Source organism: Choloepus didactylus, chromosome 1 (assembly GCF_015220235.1).
Source record: "Choloepus didactylus isolate mChoDid1 chromosome 1, mChoDid1.pri, whole genome shotgun sequence".
Taxonomy (NCBI): domain Eukaryota; kingdom Metazoa; phylum Chordata; class Mammalia; order Pilosa; family Megalonychidae; genus Choloepus; species Choloepus didactylus.
Window position 1 is genome coordinate 113393246 of NC_051307.1, and position 17830 is coordinate 113411075.

At 36.7% G+C, this 17830-nt stretch overlaps 1 protein-coding gene across 1 annotated transcript in view; it reads right to left on the reverse strand.

Moving 5' to 3' along the window:
* Window positions 1–244: 244 nt before the first annotated feature.
* Window positions 245–17830, reverse strand: part of NDUFB5 (NADH:ubiquinone oxidoreductase subunit B5) — a 40185-nt gene continuing 22599 nt past the window's right edge. Inside the window, exons 3-6 of the mRNA XM_037821737.1 lie at window positions 17340–17406; window positions 16493–16554; window positions 8602–8708; window positions 245–431 (exon numbers count right to left, since the gene is read on the reverse strand). Coding sequence (XP_037677665.1) covers window positions 311–431; window positions 8602–8708; window positions 16493–16554; window positions 17340–17406 — 357 coding nt within the window. The 3' untranslated portion in view covers window positions 245–310. The remainder of the gene's footprint in view (window positions 432–8601; window positions 8709–16492; window positions 16555–17339; window positions 17407–17830) is intronic.

Here is a 17830-nt window from a genome sequence, read left to right on the forward strand (position 1 = left end):
TACTATACTTTCTGATATTTAGCTTCTCTAACTTCCATTTGTCAGAGAAATAAAACACTCTTTCAAAGTTACTTCAACTTTAGAAGTTCACAAACTCCTATTTCTCTGTTTTTATTTTTCACATTTTAAACCTTCTTAAAAGAGGAAACTGAAACCCCAAAATCAGAAGCCTTATTATGAACCAACATTTTCTGAGAAATAGAGGAATGGAAAATGCTCTTTAATTCATCACAGAGAGAAAAAATACAGAATATATTTAATGTTTTATTTTCCACTATAGAGAATATACTTCATAGTTGGAAAAATAAGATTAGTTGTCAGGAGTTGCTTTTGGAGAATGATCAATAAGTTCCTTATCAATGGTTGGATATTGATACCAGGGTCCATCACCTCTCGCTCGCATTAATGTTCGTACTTCTAGCTCCTTTAACCTGCAAGAAATGGAAAAGCAATATTGTGATTCCAGCACTTCCAAATACAATTTTAGTTTGATTGAATTATCCCCATGAAGAACAGCCACAACAGTCTTTTGCCTTTATGTAAAGTATTATTTCCCTCCACAGATCCATGTGTAGGTATATATCTGGTATATACCTGTAAGTGAAATTTGGGACTTAGTTTTGACTTTTATTATCTGGCTTATGTAACTAGCCAACGAATCTTGTTTTTATCACCAAAATATCACTTGACTTGATAATCAATTCCTTGCTTTATTTTCCCTGCTCTTTGTCTGGCAGACCATTCTCACTTGAACTGTGAAAATGCTTTTCCTGTATTCTTGCTTTTGGGATGCTTGGAGAGACATTTTCAGAATGCTTACTATGTTATGGCTGATGCTATGCCAAATGCTATGAATTAAAAAATGAACAAGTCTTCTTGGAGGTGCTCACACACCCCCTGTATACTGGCTAACCATCACTATTAGGACAGAGAATGCCTCAAGAACAGGAATGGAATCTAATACACCAGTCACCAGTATCACACTGTGCCTAACATCAAGCATCTAATCAATATTTCTAAAGAAAAAAAGAGAAAGAAAATCAAGATTAAGAAAAGCATTCTCAAACTCTAATATCCACTTACTTGCCCTCATGTTCTTCACAAACTGAATAACCTCTATTCTATGGAGATACTTTCACTCTTCCACATCTAAGCCTTTGCAGAAACTACTACACATTCTGAAATGGTCCCTTTGCATCAACCCTTTTGTTTCCCATTTTTAAGAACACATATTAACTTTTCATATGACTAGAAATTTATCATAGTTAATTAATTCACTTTATTAACCTTAGCCACTTCACTGACCCTTTCTGTAAGAGATTGGTGATTGTATATTCAAGACAGTATGTTTGTTTATTTAAGATTAAAGATCATCTTCTTTCTTTTCTACTCTTTAGAATATAACTATCCAAAAGGAAAGTAATTAAAATATCTCTCAATGAGGACTGTTAAGGTAAAATTATGGCTCGCCTATATAATGGACTACTATGCAGCTGTTAAAAAGAATAAGAGGGAAAACCTAAGATGGTGACTAGGAGAGACAGAGCAAAAAAACACCTCCATGAAAAATACTAGATAAAAGCCAGAAAGTGACCCAGAACACCAGTTCCAGTGATGCACCAGCTGTTGTCCAGGTCTGCTAAATGCACAGGGACCCTGCACTTGGTGAAACCGGGAGTCTGCGTTCTGAAACGAGTGAGTGAGCCTGCTGAATATCCGACAGCCATGCTGGGGTGTGGGGAAACTGTGGGTTGGCATTTGGAGGTGAACTAGTTCTTTTTTAAAAAACCCAAAAGTGGCTGCAAATATGGCAGCGAGAACCGCACAGTGAAGGGCAGCAGGAACAGGCTGTGGGTATGCCTCAATATTTGGTGTGGAAGATAGCCTTTTGCACACCCACTGCTAACTGTCTCAGAGTGAGGAAGGCAGAGGTGAGCCAAAAGGGGAAAATAACCATGGCTCTTGCAGCCATCTTCCCGGTGGGCTGGGAACGCTCCTGCCCAGTGCCGGTGTCACAGCCCAGAGCCACGCCAAAAAAAGAAAAAAAAAACCCAGTGTGACAGGAAGTGTTTCCAGCATCATGCGCACACGTCACAATATTGAGCATGGCCAGCAGCCTTTCGTGCACCCACAGCTAATTGTCCTGGAGCTGGGAAGATGGAGCTGTGCAAAAAGGGGGAAATTAACACGCCCCATACAGCCATCCTTACAGCAGGCTGGGAACGCCCCTACATGGCCCAGTGGCCCAGAACTTCCCTTGACAGATGGCACACACTTGTGATGTAGCACAACCTTCCCTCAGCAGAGGCCCTAGAAGGGCACGGCTTGGAAGAGGGACCCACTTGGAAATCTCAGGGACCATACACCAATACCAAGGACTTGTGGGTCAGCGGCAAAGACAATCTGTGGCGAGACTGAAATGAAGGTTTAGACTCTTGCAACAGCCTTAAATCTCCAGGAACACCTGGGAGGTGTGATTATTAAAGCTGCCCTCCTTCCCTAACTGCTCAGACACATGCCCCACATTCAGGGCAGACAGCACCAACAACACACCCAAACTTGGTGCACCAATTGGACCCCCACAAGACTCAGACCGCCACACACCACAGAGACAAAGTTGGGGAGAAACGACCTGAGGGGAACAGGTGACTAGCAGATGCCATCTGCTGGTTAGAGATAAGTGAATGCCACCAAGTTGTAGATCTGACAAATTAGAGATTAGACTTTGAAAAATCCTACATATCCTAAAAGAACCCTATCAAGTAAAGCAAATGCCAAGAGGCCAAAAACAACAGAAAATTTTCAAGCATATGAAAAAACCAGATGACATGGATAACCCAAACCCAAACACCAAAATCAAAAGATCAGAGAAGACACAGTACTTGGAGCAATTAATCAAAGAACTAAGGACAAACAACGAGAGCATAGCACAGGATATAAAAGACATGAAGAAGAGCATGGCACAGGATATAAATGACATGAATAAGACCCTAGAAGAGCATAAAGAAGAAATTGCAAAAGTAAATAAAAAAATAGATCATCTTATGGAAATAAAAGAAACTGTTGACCAAATTAAAAAGACTCTGGATACTCACAGTACAAGACTAGAGGAAGCTGAACAATGAATCAGTGACCTTAAGGGCCACAGAACATAAAATGAAAAAACAAAAGAAAGAATGGAGAAAAAAATTGAAAAAATCAAAATGGACCCTCAGGGATATGACAGATAAAATAAAACGTCCAAACTTAAGACTCATTGGTGTCCCAGAAGGGGAAGAGAAGGGTAAAGGTCTAAAAAGAGTATTCAAAGAAATTAGTGGGGAAAACTTCTCAAACCGTCTACACAATATAAATACACAAAGCATAAATGCCCAGCAAACTCCAAATAGAATAAATCCAAATAAACCCACTCCAAGACATATTCTGATCAGACTGTCAAATATTTAAGAGAAGGAGCAAGTTCTGAAAGCAGCAAGAGAAAAGCAATTCACCACATACAAAGGAAACAACATAAGACTATGTAGTGACTACTCAGCAGCCACCATGGAGGTGAGAAGGCAGTGGCATGACATAGTTAAAATTCTGAGAGAGAAAAACTTCCAACCAAGAATACTTTATCCAGCAAAGCTCTCCTTCACATTTGAGGGAGAACTTAAATTTTTCACAGATAAACAAATGCTGAGAGATTTTGCTAATAAAAGACCTGCCCTACTTCAGATACTACTTAAATTTTTCACAGATAAACAAATGCTGAGAGATTTTGCTAATAAAAGACCTGCCCTACTTCAGATACTAAAGGGAGACCTATTGACAGAGAAACAAAGAAAGGAGAAAGAGATAAGAAGAAAGGTTCAGTACTAAAGAGATTCAATATTGGTTCATTAAAGGACAATAAGAGAGAGAGGGAAAAAAACATATCTGACAAACATAAACCAAAGAATAGGATGGCCAATTCAAGAAATGCCTTCAAAGTAATAATGTTGAATGTAAATGGATAAATTCCCCAATTAAAAGATATAGATTGGCAGAATGGATAAAAAAATATAAACCATCAATATGTTGCATACAAGAGACTCATCTTAGACACAGGGACACAAAGAAATTGAAAGTGAAAGGATGGAAAAAATATTTCATGCAAGACACAGCCAAAAGAAAGCAAGAGTAGCAATACTAATCTCAGATAAAATAAGACTTTAAATGCAAGGATGTTATGAGAGACAAAGACAGCCACTACATACTAATAAAAGGGGCAATTCAACAAGAAGAAATAGCAATCATAAATGTTTATGCACCCAATCATGGTGCCACAAAAATACATGAGACAAACACTGGCAAAACTAAAGGAAGCAATGGATGTTTCCACAATAATTGTGGGAGACCTCAACACACTCTCTCCTATAGATAGATCAATCAGAGAGAAGACCAATAAGGAAAATGAAAACCTAAACAATCGGATAAATGCATTTGATTTAACAGATATATATAGAACATTACATCCCAAATCACCAGGATACACATTCTTCTCTAGTGATCACAGAACTTTCTCCAGAATAGACCATATGCTGGGACATAAAACAAGCCTCAATAAATTTAAGAAAATTGCAATTATTCAAAGCACATTCTCTGACCACAATGGAATACAAGTCAATAACCATCAGAGACTAAGAAAATTCACAAACACCTGGAGATTAAACAACACACTCCTAAAATAAATGGTTTATAATGTAGAATGTAGGGGAACTAGAGATAGAGAGCAATTAATGAAGGGGGAATGATAACCCAATAAGAACAGATAAGCTATCATGGGTAAATTTAATGTGCTGGGAATGCCCAGGAATGACTATGGTTTGTTAATTGCTGGTGGGTAAGGTAAGAACAAGTTCACAGAAATGTTGCTATATTAGGTTATTTTCTTGGGGTAGAGGAGGAACATCTTGGACTCCCTTGCTACAGTTTGTTTGAAATGTTTTTTTATTGTATGTTTTTTAGAAAATTTTTTTATATAGTTGATTTTAAAAGACAAAGTTAATTAAAAAAAAAAATGAAAAAATATGCAGAGCCCCCTTGAGGAGCTGGTGGAGAATGCAAGGATGTTGGACTCCCTCACCTCGATGGTTGCTAATGTGCTCACAGACATAGGGGACTCGTGGTTTGATGGGCTGAGCCCTCTACCACAGGACTTGCCCTTGAGAAGACTGTTGCTGCAAAGGAGAGGCTAGGCCTCCCTATAATTGTGCCTGGGAGCCTGCTACCGAGTGCCTCTTTGTTGCTCAGATGTGGCCCTCTGTCTCTAGCTAAGCCAACTTGGTAGGTGAAATCACTGCCCTCCCCGCTACGTGGGATCTGACACCTAGGGGAGTGAATCCCCCTGGTAACGTGGTATATGACTCCTGGAGAGGAATCTAGACCCGGCATCGTGGAATGGAGAACATCTTCTTGACCAAAAGGGGGATGTGAAAGGAAATGAAATAAGCTTCAGTGGCAGAGAGAGTCCAAAAGGAGCCGAGAGGTCACTCTGGTGGGCACTCTTACGCGTAATATAGATAACCCTTTTTAGATTCTAATGAATTGGAATAGCTAGCAGTAAATACCTGAAACTATCAAATCACAACCCAGAACCCATGAATCTTGAAGACCATTGTATAAAAATGCAGCTTATGAGGGATGACAATGTGATTGGGAAAGCCGTATGGACCACACTCCCCTTTGTCTCATTTACGGATGGATGAGTAGAAAAATGGGGGAAGAAAAAAAAAAGACACCCAGTGTTCTTTTTTACTTTAATTGTTCTTTTTCACTTTAATTTTTATTCTTATTATTTTTGTGTATGTAGTAATGAAAATGTCAAAAATTAATTTTGGTGATGAATGCACAACTATATAATGGTACGGTAAATAATTGAATGTATGCTTTGTTTTGTATGACTGCATTGTATATGAATATATCTCAATAAATATGAATTAAAAAAAAGAAGAAGAGCCTATATTTTATAACATGGAAGGAGACGATAGATAAAGTGTTAGGTTAAAAAAGCAATATACAAAATGAGTATTTGTAGCACATTCCATTTCATTAAAAAGCAGTAAGTAATCCTTTGTGAATGTATACACGCACAGGATATTAAGAAAGTCTGGAGGACCAAAAATAACAGTTATCTCTGGAAGAGTCAATAACGGGAGATAGTCTTTTTTCTATTTCTTTAATGCTTCAGTTTTCCAAATACCTAAGCAAATATATATATTTAAACTGCAGATACTCCTTTCCATGCTAATACTGGTATCCTTCCTTTGGGAGTAAAAGTTAGGATCTTTAAAATTTCTTTTTATTTTTAACTCTTTAGCATATCTACATCTCTGAGAAATTCTAGGAGCTGGTCCTTTAATTAGAACTCAAAAGCATGTGTCTGAAGTTCAAAAAAGTCCTATGTTACTAAGTCTGAACCATAATACTGTTCCATGCTTTCAATTACTTAATGAAGTTCTATAATGGTAACTACATATGCATGTACCTCAATATCTAAGAAACACAGTAAATCATATTTTCATCATTTAAATTTTTTTTTTTTAAGATCATAGCTGTTTTTTATAAACTACAAAGTCCAAAAAAGAATGAATAGAAAGCAGATCACAATGGTAGTCTGGGGCCAAGAGTAGGGGAGGGGAATGACTGGAAGGGATGGGAAAGAGGCACACAGGAACATTTTGGAGTTATCAAAATGATCTTAATTGGAGTGGTGGTTAAACAGGTATACACTACTGTCAATTACTCACTGGACTTAATAGGTACATTTTATTGTAGATAAATTATATCGCATTCCTAACTCCAAAATACACCTCAAATTGGATCAAATTTAAAAGTTGCAAAAGAAAACATGAGTAAACACTTTCAAAAATAATTCTGAGTTACATATTTACCTATTTAATCAATGTCAGAAAACTATGCATGACAAAATTCCAGAAGCGGAGATAAAGACTGACAAACCTGACAAAAATTAAATGAGTAAATACACATAAAGTGACTGAACACTGGCACATAGTAAGTGTTCAAAAATGTATTATATGTTACCACAATAAAATTTTTTTAAATAATGAAAAAAATTTTTTTAAATTTTAGCTACTACTATACTTTTATCGTCTGTAACATAAAAACACTTCAATGTTGCAAAAAATTCAACATTATTAAAAGTTAAATGACAATCTGGGAAAACATTTACAACAAAAACAAAGGGGGCCAATTTAATTAATGTACAAATCAGCAGAAAAATGGGCAATATACCAAGAAAGAAATACAATCAATAGACATATGGAAAAATACTCAACCTTACAAAGAAACTGAAATGATGAGATAATATTTTTAAAACTACCTTATCAGTAAAAATGCTTAAGCTTGATAAATTTCATTACTGGGAAGTGTATGGAAATATAGGACTTATTATACATCGGTAGTGGAAAGGAAAACTGGTGCAACTTTCTGGAGACGAGTTTATCAACAGCCATCCAAAATGTGAAAGCATATATTGACTTATCAGTGCCATTGCTAGGAATTCATATTCCAGATATTATATTGTATAAGTATGCAAAAATATATTATCAGGATAATAACCAGAGCATTATGTATAATAGCAAAATACATGGAAAGAATCTGTGGTAGGTTGAATTATGTGCCCCAACAAACACATGTTCTTAATCTTAATCTACGTCCCTGTGGGTAGGTAAATAAGACCTTTGGAAGATGTTATTTTTAGTTAAGGGGTGGCCAACTGAGTCAAGGTGAATCTTAATCCATACTACTAAGACCTTAAAAAGAGAACATGGAAGTCACAGAAGCTAGAAAGGAGAAGACACTGCCCTGTGACAGGAGGCAGAGATACAAGCCAAGGATCCCCAAGGATTGCCAGCAGCCAGTACCAGAATGGTCCAAATTCCTGAAGAAAGCAAGCCTTGCCAACATCTTGATTTTGGACTTGCAGCCTGAAAACCATGAACTGAAAAATTCTTGTTTAAGCCAATCCATTCAATGACATTTGTCCTGGCAGCCTGGCAAACTAAGACAGAATCTAAATACCAATGATAGACTGGTTAAAAAAATTAAGGTGCATCCATCTGATGAGATACATGATGCAGCTATTAAAAAGAATGGGGTACACACTATTACAGAAAGATCACCAAGGTATAGCAAGTGAAATAAAGACAGGTGCAGAACAGTGTTTATAAGATGATTCCATTTGTTTTAACATATTTTTAAAATTTTATATAAAATATATTTTAAATGTATAAAATTTTTCCTAGGAACATATGTAAAAAATTGTTAAATGATGGCCACCTTTAAGGATGAGACTGGGTGTGGGAGGGAAAAAATTGAAGTGGCTTATACATAAAACAGTAGGATATTTTAAAAAGAATTTTTTAAAATCTGACATAGACTCTGCTAATAGTTTCTTAGTCTCAATTCCTAATCTCGACTCTAAGCAGGCTAACTCTCGTCCCTACTTCCATCCTTTAACAAAAAGAATCCTACAGAGTTGAAATAGTCTTATTAATTTTTTTCTTATAGTTTGCAACCCTAGGAAAGACCTTTCTCTGCCCTTTTTTTTCTTTTTACCGTAAGTCAGCTTTTTCGGCTTCAATTTGAAGGATAGCCATTGTTCTCTCATAATTCTTTTCGGGCCCATCAAAGAAAGTGCGGGCAATCCATCTTGATATAGGATGCTGCAAGAGAAAATTTGTTTAAAGTTAGTCAGTGTTTGAACAATACTATGCTTTCCTAGTTTACTTGTTCTTTGGAATGACCATCTCAGTTATGGCACCTACCAAGTGCCAACTACTTTACATATATTTTAAAGAATTTTAATGCATTAGGTGGATACTATTTTTATCCTATAATAGATGAGCAAATTGTACAAAGTTATAAACAGCTATAAAGTGACAAAGTCTGGCCTCAAACAAGGTCTTACTCGAAAGTCAGTTCTCTTTCCAATTACACCACACTATCTTAAGTGGCAGATTCAGGATCCAAACACAGGTTTTGATGACTCAAAAATGGAGCTCTTTCCATTGGTTAGTAAAGATAAACTAATTGTACAGCTTATCTTAAGATTTAATGTGAAGTGTTTCTTTTCATTCAGAACGTAAAACACGATGGGTTATACTGTACTTAGGGCCACCTCACTACAACACTTGCAAAGACAAGTAGCAGTTAATTTTGGGTTTTGGTAGTCATGACAGTATGGTGTAATGACTAAGTGCACACTCTGGAGTCAAGACTACCTGGGTTCAAATACTGGCCTTATCTCCTGGATAAGTCACTAACCTCTTTTAAGCCTCAATTTCCTCATCTCTAAAGTGGGAAAAATAATACCACCTTTAACATGGGATAATATTTGTAAAACATTTAACACAGTGCCAGCGAAACAGTAGGTGCTCAATAAATGACAGCTAGAATTAATATTGGTAAAATCTTTCATGGCATAAAATCAATTAATTCTGATCATCACTCTACAAGGTTGATACCACATTTCAGAGTCATTCTTTAAAAATCTGTAAAATTTAAAATAATGTAAACAATGCAAAAAAGTACCAAAAGAACAACCAGCAAGAACTGCAGAAACATCTTTCTCAAAGCTTGGAAAAATAGTTCAAAAAATGCAGTAACAGGTCAAACGTCAAGTCAAGAAAAAGGCTACTTAAATGTGGTAGGATCTCATGGCGCCCTGGATGTTCCCTTCCTCTCACCTCACCATCTTGGCATGGAGCCGGCCCACCCTCCCAGTGAGGATCCCTGATCCTGGTTCTGGAGGGAGGACAGTAATCCTTGTGTATATATTGACAGCATGTATGTCTAGCTCAATCTCTTTTGTGGTGGCCTGAGGGAATGGCTGCTCCAAAACTTGCCTGCATATAGAAGACAATTCACAGAGCTCTCCTATAGAACGCTGGGGCAAGGGAAACCTGGCTGTAGGACATACAGTGCAGTGCCTGGGATTGTGAGGAAACTGTTTCCTAGGAAAGAGGGAATATTCATGACTGTGTAAATGGGAGAATTCTAAGGGCCACACATGGTGCCCAAGAAAAGACACATGAGCAGAAAGGATCAGGGTGGCCCCATGCTTTGACCTGGGGCTATTTTCTAAACTCACTGTATGGATGAGCTCTGAAGGACAGCAGTCACACAGGTCAATCAGCAAATACTGGGCAAGAAGGGCTTTTTTCCCTTCTTTATTTTCCTGTTAGCTCTGGGCAGTCAAGGGAAGCTCTGTCATAACACTAGCTGGATAAAAGCTTAAGAAACAGATACCACAGAGTCTAAATTCCAGTGATGACACTGTGATATCAAAATGTCCAGATTTCAACTGTAAAAGATTAAAAAATACACAAAGAAATAGGAAGGGATGGCCCAGCCAAAGGAGAAAATTAAAGTATCAGAATCCATCAGTGAGACCTGGGACATAGCTGACAAAGACTCTTAAAAAATGGTTCTTTCCCAGTAGACCCTGGAAGGAAAAAAAACTATCCTAAATACGCTCAAAGAGCTAAAGAAAACATGGACAAAGAACTAAAGGAAGCCAGGAAAATGATACATGAACACAAAGAGAATATCAATGGGGATGGAAATTATGAAAAGGAACGATACAGAGCTGAAGACTACAGGTAAGAGAAATGAATAATTCCTTTGAGGGTTTCAACAGTACATAGACACTGGCAGAAGAAAGAATCAGTGAACCTGAAGATAAGACAATTGAAATCATCCAGTCTGAGGATCAGAAAGAATGAAAAAAAGTGAACAGAGCCTGAGGAACCTGTGGGGCACCATCAAGTGTATCAATACACACATTGTTGGAGTCCCAGAAGGAGAAGAAAGAAGAGAACTGAGCAGAGAAAATATCCAAAGAAATAATGGCTGAAAACTTCCCAAATTTAATGAAAGACATGAATGTACACTTCCAAGATACTCAACAACCTCCAAAGAGGCTAAGCCCAAATAGACCCACACTGCAACACACAATCAAACTGTCAAATGCCAAAGACAAAGAAAAAATTCTGAAAGTCATAAGAGAGAAGTAAAATGTCACATAAAGGAGCCTCCGTAAGATTAAGTACTGATTTCTCATCAGAAACCACGGAGGCAAGAAGGCAGTGGGATGGCATATTTAAAGTGCTAAAAGTAAAAAATTGCAAACCAAGAATTCTGTGACTGTCAAAATTGTCTTTCAAAAATGGAGGAACAGAATACAATTTTTTTTTTTAAATCCATGGAACTACACTAGACAATGAACCCTAAGTTAAAACATGGTCTATAGTTAATAGTACAACTGTAAAAATGTGCTGTCATCAATTGTAACAAATGTTCCACACCAATTCAAGTTATTGATAATCCCACCAATGCAAGTTATTACTAGGATGGTATATGGGAATCCTGTATTTTATGCATGATTGTTCTCTAAACCCACAGCTTCTCCAACAAAAAAAAGAAAAAAAAAAATGAGGGAGGAATTAAGACATTCCCAGATAAACAAAAGCTGAGGGACTTAGTTGCCAGTAGACCAGCCCTATTAGAGATGCTAAAGAGAGTTCTTCATGTTGAAAGCAGAGGACACTAGAAGAAATAAAGATCAAAGCCACATGAAGAAATAAGGATCTCCAGTAAGAGTAATGACATGGATAAATATGAATGCCAGTACTATTGTATTTTTGGTTTTTAATTCCACTTTCTACTTCCCATAGGATCTAAAAGGCAAACGCATAAAATGCAATGAAAAATCAGTGGTTTTGGACTCATATTGTATAAATACACAATTTGTGACAAGAACTACATAAAGGTGAAGGGACAGAGAGGTATAAGAATATAGTTTGTGTGTACCATTGAAGTTAAGTTGGTATCTAAGCAAACACATCCAAATCCTATTAGAGTAGGATGTTAAATTTAAGCCCCATGGTAACTACAAAGAAAATATCAGAGAATATGCCAGGGGTAGGGGGCAGGGCAGATGACGGGCACAGGGGGAATGGGCAGTTAATGCATAATGTGTGTGGAGTTTCTGCTTGGGGAAGACGGGAAAATTTCAGTAACGAAAAGTGGTGAGGTACCACAACATTGTGAATATGATTAATCCCACTGAATGTTATACTTGGGAGTGGTTGAGATGGGAAAGTTTATGTGTATATATGTTCCCACAATTAAAGAAAAAGAATGAACAACTAAAGAGACAATGATAATTAAATCCTATAGGTGATCCTGGATAGGATCTAACAATGGAGGAGAAAAGATCCGAAAGGACATTTCCCAGACACATGAAAAAAAATGGAACATAGATTGTAAGCTTTAATCAATATTAAATTTCTTGAACTTGATAAGTGCACTTTAAGGTAGTTACATAAGTGAATATCCTTGTTCTTCGGAAATGTACATGGCAGTATTAAGTGTTCAAGAAGCATGATGTATACAACTTCTACTCAAGTGTTCAGAAACTAGATTGATAGATAGGTAAATGGATAGATAGACGAATAGGCTGATGGAGAGAGAAAATACAGCAAATGTGGCAAAAAGTTAAAATTGGTTGATCTGGGTACTTGAGGGGATAAGGGTATGTTAGAGTTCTCTGTACAGGACTTGTGTTATTTTTGTAACTGCCCTCTAAGTTTGAAAGTATTTCAAAATAAAAAGTTAAAAAAAAAAGTATCAAAGGAAATTTCTTGCAAAAAGTGAGCAAAGTGTATCTTCTACTTGCTGTCAAAAAATGAGTATAGAGAGGGGTAAGAAGATGGTGGCATAGAGAGGAGTTGAATTTATTCAGTCCCCTGGAACAACCAATAAACAACCAGGAACAACTAGCAAATAATTTGGAATAACAGCTGGAGGACAACCATGACTGTCCACACATCATACACCAACCTGGATTGGGAAGAACACCTGAGATTGCAGCATAGAATCTATAAGTAAAAGCTGCGGAACCGTGCCAAGAACCCCTCCCCCCACAGCAGGATAAGCTGCAAAATCTTGCTGTGCTAGGAACTAGCAGCACTGTCTAAGAGAGCGAATATAGCTCAGCTGAGCTCCAACTGGGGATTTAATTAACAAATGCAGACTGCTGAATACAAGCTACAAACGCCCAACAAGCGCACAGAGGCTTTTAGTGATGACTGACCTTAAGGAACCAGAAGACTCATAGGGACTCAGAAGAGAGAGCTGCAGCCATTTTCAGTTCGCAGCGCTCTGATCCAGACAGGGGTGTAGATAACACAGTCAGAGAGACTATTCAAATGCAGATAACTCTCTAGGGGGTATATCTTCCCCAAGAGTAAGGAGGTGGGGCCCAGTTTCCCCTTCAGAAACAGACCCCAGAGCCTGGGGGAAAACAGCCAAAACAGACACTAAGGAGGCCACAACTCCTTACACCAGTCAGGAGCAACCATCTGACAGGCACCACCTGCTGGGCAGGATAGGAAAAGCACAGTGACCGGAAATCTCTCAGGAAAGTCTGTCATTCCTCTAAGATACACCCTGAATATAACCCCACTCTGAGACCTGAACATGTTCTGTTCTAGGAAAATATGACTGGGTAACCAAGGAAACCAGGTGCCTAGACAATAGAAAACTACAATCTATACTAGGAAAAACGAAGATACGGCCCAGTCAAATGAAAAAACTTACACCTCAATCAAGATAGTTAAGACATTGTTTCACTTCAATGAAACAATTATTGAAGATTTTCAAAGAAATATGCTAAATCAAATCAAAAACCAAATCAATGAGTTCAGGGAAGATATAACAAGAGACAAAGGCTATAAATAAAACACTGGGCAAACATAAGGTAGAAATCAAAAGTTCAAAAAAACGACTGGCAGAATCTATGGAAATGAAAGGCATAACACAAGAGATGAAAGACACAATGGAGACATACAACAGCAGATCTCAAGAGGCAGAAGAAAAGACTCAGGAACTGGAGAACAGGACACCTGAAATCCTATACACAAAAGAACAGATAGGGAAAAAAAAAGGAAAAATATGAGCAACATCTCAGGGAATTGAATGACAACATGAAGTACATAAATGTACGTGTCATGGGTGTCCCAGAAGGAGAAGGAAAAAGAGGCAGAAGTGATTAAAAAAGGGCATGATCAATGAAAATTTCCCATCTCTTTTGAAAGACATAAAATTACAGATCCAAGAAGTGCAGCATACCCCAAACAGAACAGATCTGAATAGACCTACGCCAAGACACTTAATAATCAGATTATCAAACATCAAAGACAAAGAGAGACCCTGAAAGCAGCAAGAGAAAAGCAATCCATCACATACAAAGGAAACCTGATAAGACTATATGCAGATTTCTCAGTAGAAACCATGGAGGCAAGAAGGAAGTGTGATATATTTAAGATACATAAAGAGAAAAACCGCCAACCAAAAATCCTATATCTGGCAAAATCGTCCTTGAAATATGAAGGTGAGCTTAAAACAGTCTCTGACAAACAGACAATGAGAGAGTTTGTGAACAAGATACCTGAACTACAGGAAATACTAAAGGGAGCACTACAGACAGATAGCAAAAGACAGGAGTGAGAGGTTTGGAACACAATGTTGGGTGATGGTAGCACAGCAATGTAAGTACACTGAACAAAGATGACTGTACGTATAGTTGAAAGAGGAAGGTTAGGAGCATGTGGGACACCAGAAGGAAAGAGGAAAGATAAAGACTGGGACTGTATAACTCAGTGAAACCTAGAGTGCTCAACAATTGTGATAAAATGTACAAATATGTTTTTACATGAGGGAGAACAAATGAATGTCAACTTTGCAAGGTGTTAAAAATAGAGTGGTATTGGGGAAAAAATAACAATCAATGCAAACTAGAGACTATAATTAACAGACACATTGTATTATGCTTTCTTTAATGTAACAAAGGCAATATACCAAAGCTAAATGCCTTTAAGAGAGGGACATAAGGGAGGGGTATGGGACTCCTGGCATTGGTGATGTTGTCTGACTCTTCTACTTTAGGTTAACTCTATCCTTCCTTTTGTTGCTTTTTAGCTGTTGTGTTTTTTTCTTTTTCCTTTCTTTTTCTTTTTCTTTTGTCTCTCTACCTTCTTTGATTCTTCCTCCTTCTTTGTGGAAGAAATGGAGATGCCCTGATACGGATAGTGGTGATGGTGGTGAATACATAAATATATGACTATACAGGGAAACACTGATTATTTACTTAGAATGGAAAGTATGGTAGGTGAACAAAACCATCTTTAAAAAAAAAACAAAAAAATGGATTGATGAAGAAACCCTGAGGGCACCACACTGAGTGAAATAAGTCAGACACATAAGGACAAATTTTGCATGGTCTCACTGATATGAACTAATTATAATATGTAAACTCATAGACATGAAATATAAGTTACCAGGATATAGAACGAGGGTCAAGAATGGGGAGCAGTTGCTTATTACGAGCAGATGAGCGGAATGTTCAACTAGGTTGAACCTAAGTGTTTGGAATGGGACAGAGGTGACAGCAGCACATTATTGTGGGAATAACTAACAGTGCTGAATGGTGTGTGAATGTGGTAGAAAGGGGAAGCTTAGAGTCACGTATGTCACCAGAAGGAAAGTTGGAGGCTAAAAGATGGGAATGTATAAAACAGTGAATCTTGTGATGGACAATGTCCATGATTAACTGTACAAATATTAGAAATCTCTTTCATGAACCAGAACAAATATATGACACTATAACCAGAAGCTAATAACAGATGGGCATATAGGGAAAAAATATACTTATTGCAAACTATGTACTACAGTTAACAGTATTTTAACATTCTTTCATCAGTAGTAACAAATGTACTATATCAATACCATGAGTCAATAATGGAGGGGGGGTGGTTAGGGGTAGGTGAGGAATTATTTTCTTTTTTGCCTTTATTTCTTTTCTGGAGTAATGAAAATGTTCTAAAAATTGGAAAAAAATAATTGTGGTGATGGATGCACAGCTGTATGATGGTACCATGGGAAATTGTGCACTTTGGATCTTTGGATATTTGTATGGTATGTGAACCATCTCAATAAAGTTAAATTAAAAAAATGAATATAAAACTATCTATAACAAGCTACAAGGTGTGACAGTGCGATTGTGCAAACCTTGTGGATCGCACCCCCTTTATACAGTGTATGGATGGATGAGTAGATAAATGGGGACAAAAACTAAATGAAAAATAGGGTGGGATGGGGGGGATGATTTGGTCGTTCTTTTTTATTTTTATTTTTTATTCTTATTCTGATTCTTTCTGGTATAAGGAAAATGTTCAAAAATAGATTGGGGTGATGAATGTACAACTATATGGTGGTACTGTGAACAGCTGATTGTACACCATGGATGACTGTATGGTATGTGAATATATCTCAATAAAACTGAATTTAAAAAACAAAACAAAACAAAACTATTTTGCTGAATTAAGATATTAACCAGTGTATAGACAAGACACCTAACAGAAGTAACTTAATGTCTTATATTAACCTTATAATATTCCCAGTGTTCTGGGATATAGCCTTCTGGAATTTCTGCTAATTCAGCTTCACCTGTAAGAGAAAATAGCGGTGTTCAACTTGAGCATCAGGAGCATGTAACATTCATTCTTCACCATTAAAGTAAAAAACCAACTTCTTGTAGTCTTATAGAACCCTTTCTTTTATTTATAACCAATGAAAATATCTACTATTTTAAATTCACTTCAATCTGGTTAAAAATCACCAAAATATTTATTCATTAAACATTTTTAGGTGTCTTCTGTGTATATGGCATTGTGTATAGATTGGCATTATATGGGTTTCCCATTTTGTTTTTATATAATGTTACAAGATACAACAAAAGACATAGTATTCCATCTGGTTTTCCCTATACTTACTAGGCAACTTTTCAGGATTCAAGGTATTAGAAGTACTTTAAGCAGAATTCCCCATGAAAATCTGTTTACTGCCACTTAAAATTCCATTCTTTTTTAGAGAATTACAATTTCATATATTCCAGCCTTTCTTCTTTCTGTCTCTCTATACTTTCTTTATGCAGACTTGTTAAAGCTGGTTTTAGAAAATGAGGAAGAGGAGAAGATGAGGCTTTCTGGAGCCTTCTATGTGGCCTATACAGAATAGATGACCCTTAAAAGTTTTTGGAGAAAAAAAGTGTTTAAAAAAAAAATTCTGCACACGATTGCAGATTAAGGTTTAGTTATTTTAAAATAAATTCTCATGATTATGTTTATTTTATTATTTAAAGAGACTTAAATTATAAAATCTATAATTTCTTTTTTTAATTAACATACATATGTTTTTAAAATTTACCAATTTAGAGCAAGGGGAGGACTTACCAATAAATACATTTATCAGAGTTATGCCAATTACTACCGGAATCCCAGTCAACAAAATGTAGAATTTCTGTTAAAATAAAAAATAAAAATAAAAACTTTTCACATGACCATTTCATAACTCTCTCTCCTTTCTCCTCTTAGAATTGTCTTCATTATATGATTTCCTCATATTTCTTATAAAACAGATGAAATTGGGATGCAGTAGCAAATTATTGATTTCTGTGATTTTTCTTTTACTCTAGTTTTTAGATGTACCAAAAATGAAATTAAAAAGGAAAGATTAAGGAAAGTCAGCATTTTGATGTATGCAAGAGGAAACAAAGTAATCAGTGACATTGGTGACACATACTCAAACAGTTCATTTCCCTTAGGGTTTGGCCCTATTTCAAATGTTGCCAACTTAATTACGGTGATTGACCAATGACCAAAAATATGTTCAGCAAAGCATAATGTTTTTATTCTAATTTCTCATTTGTACAAGTATAATATAA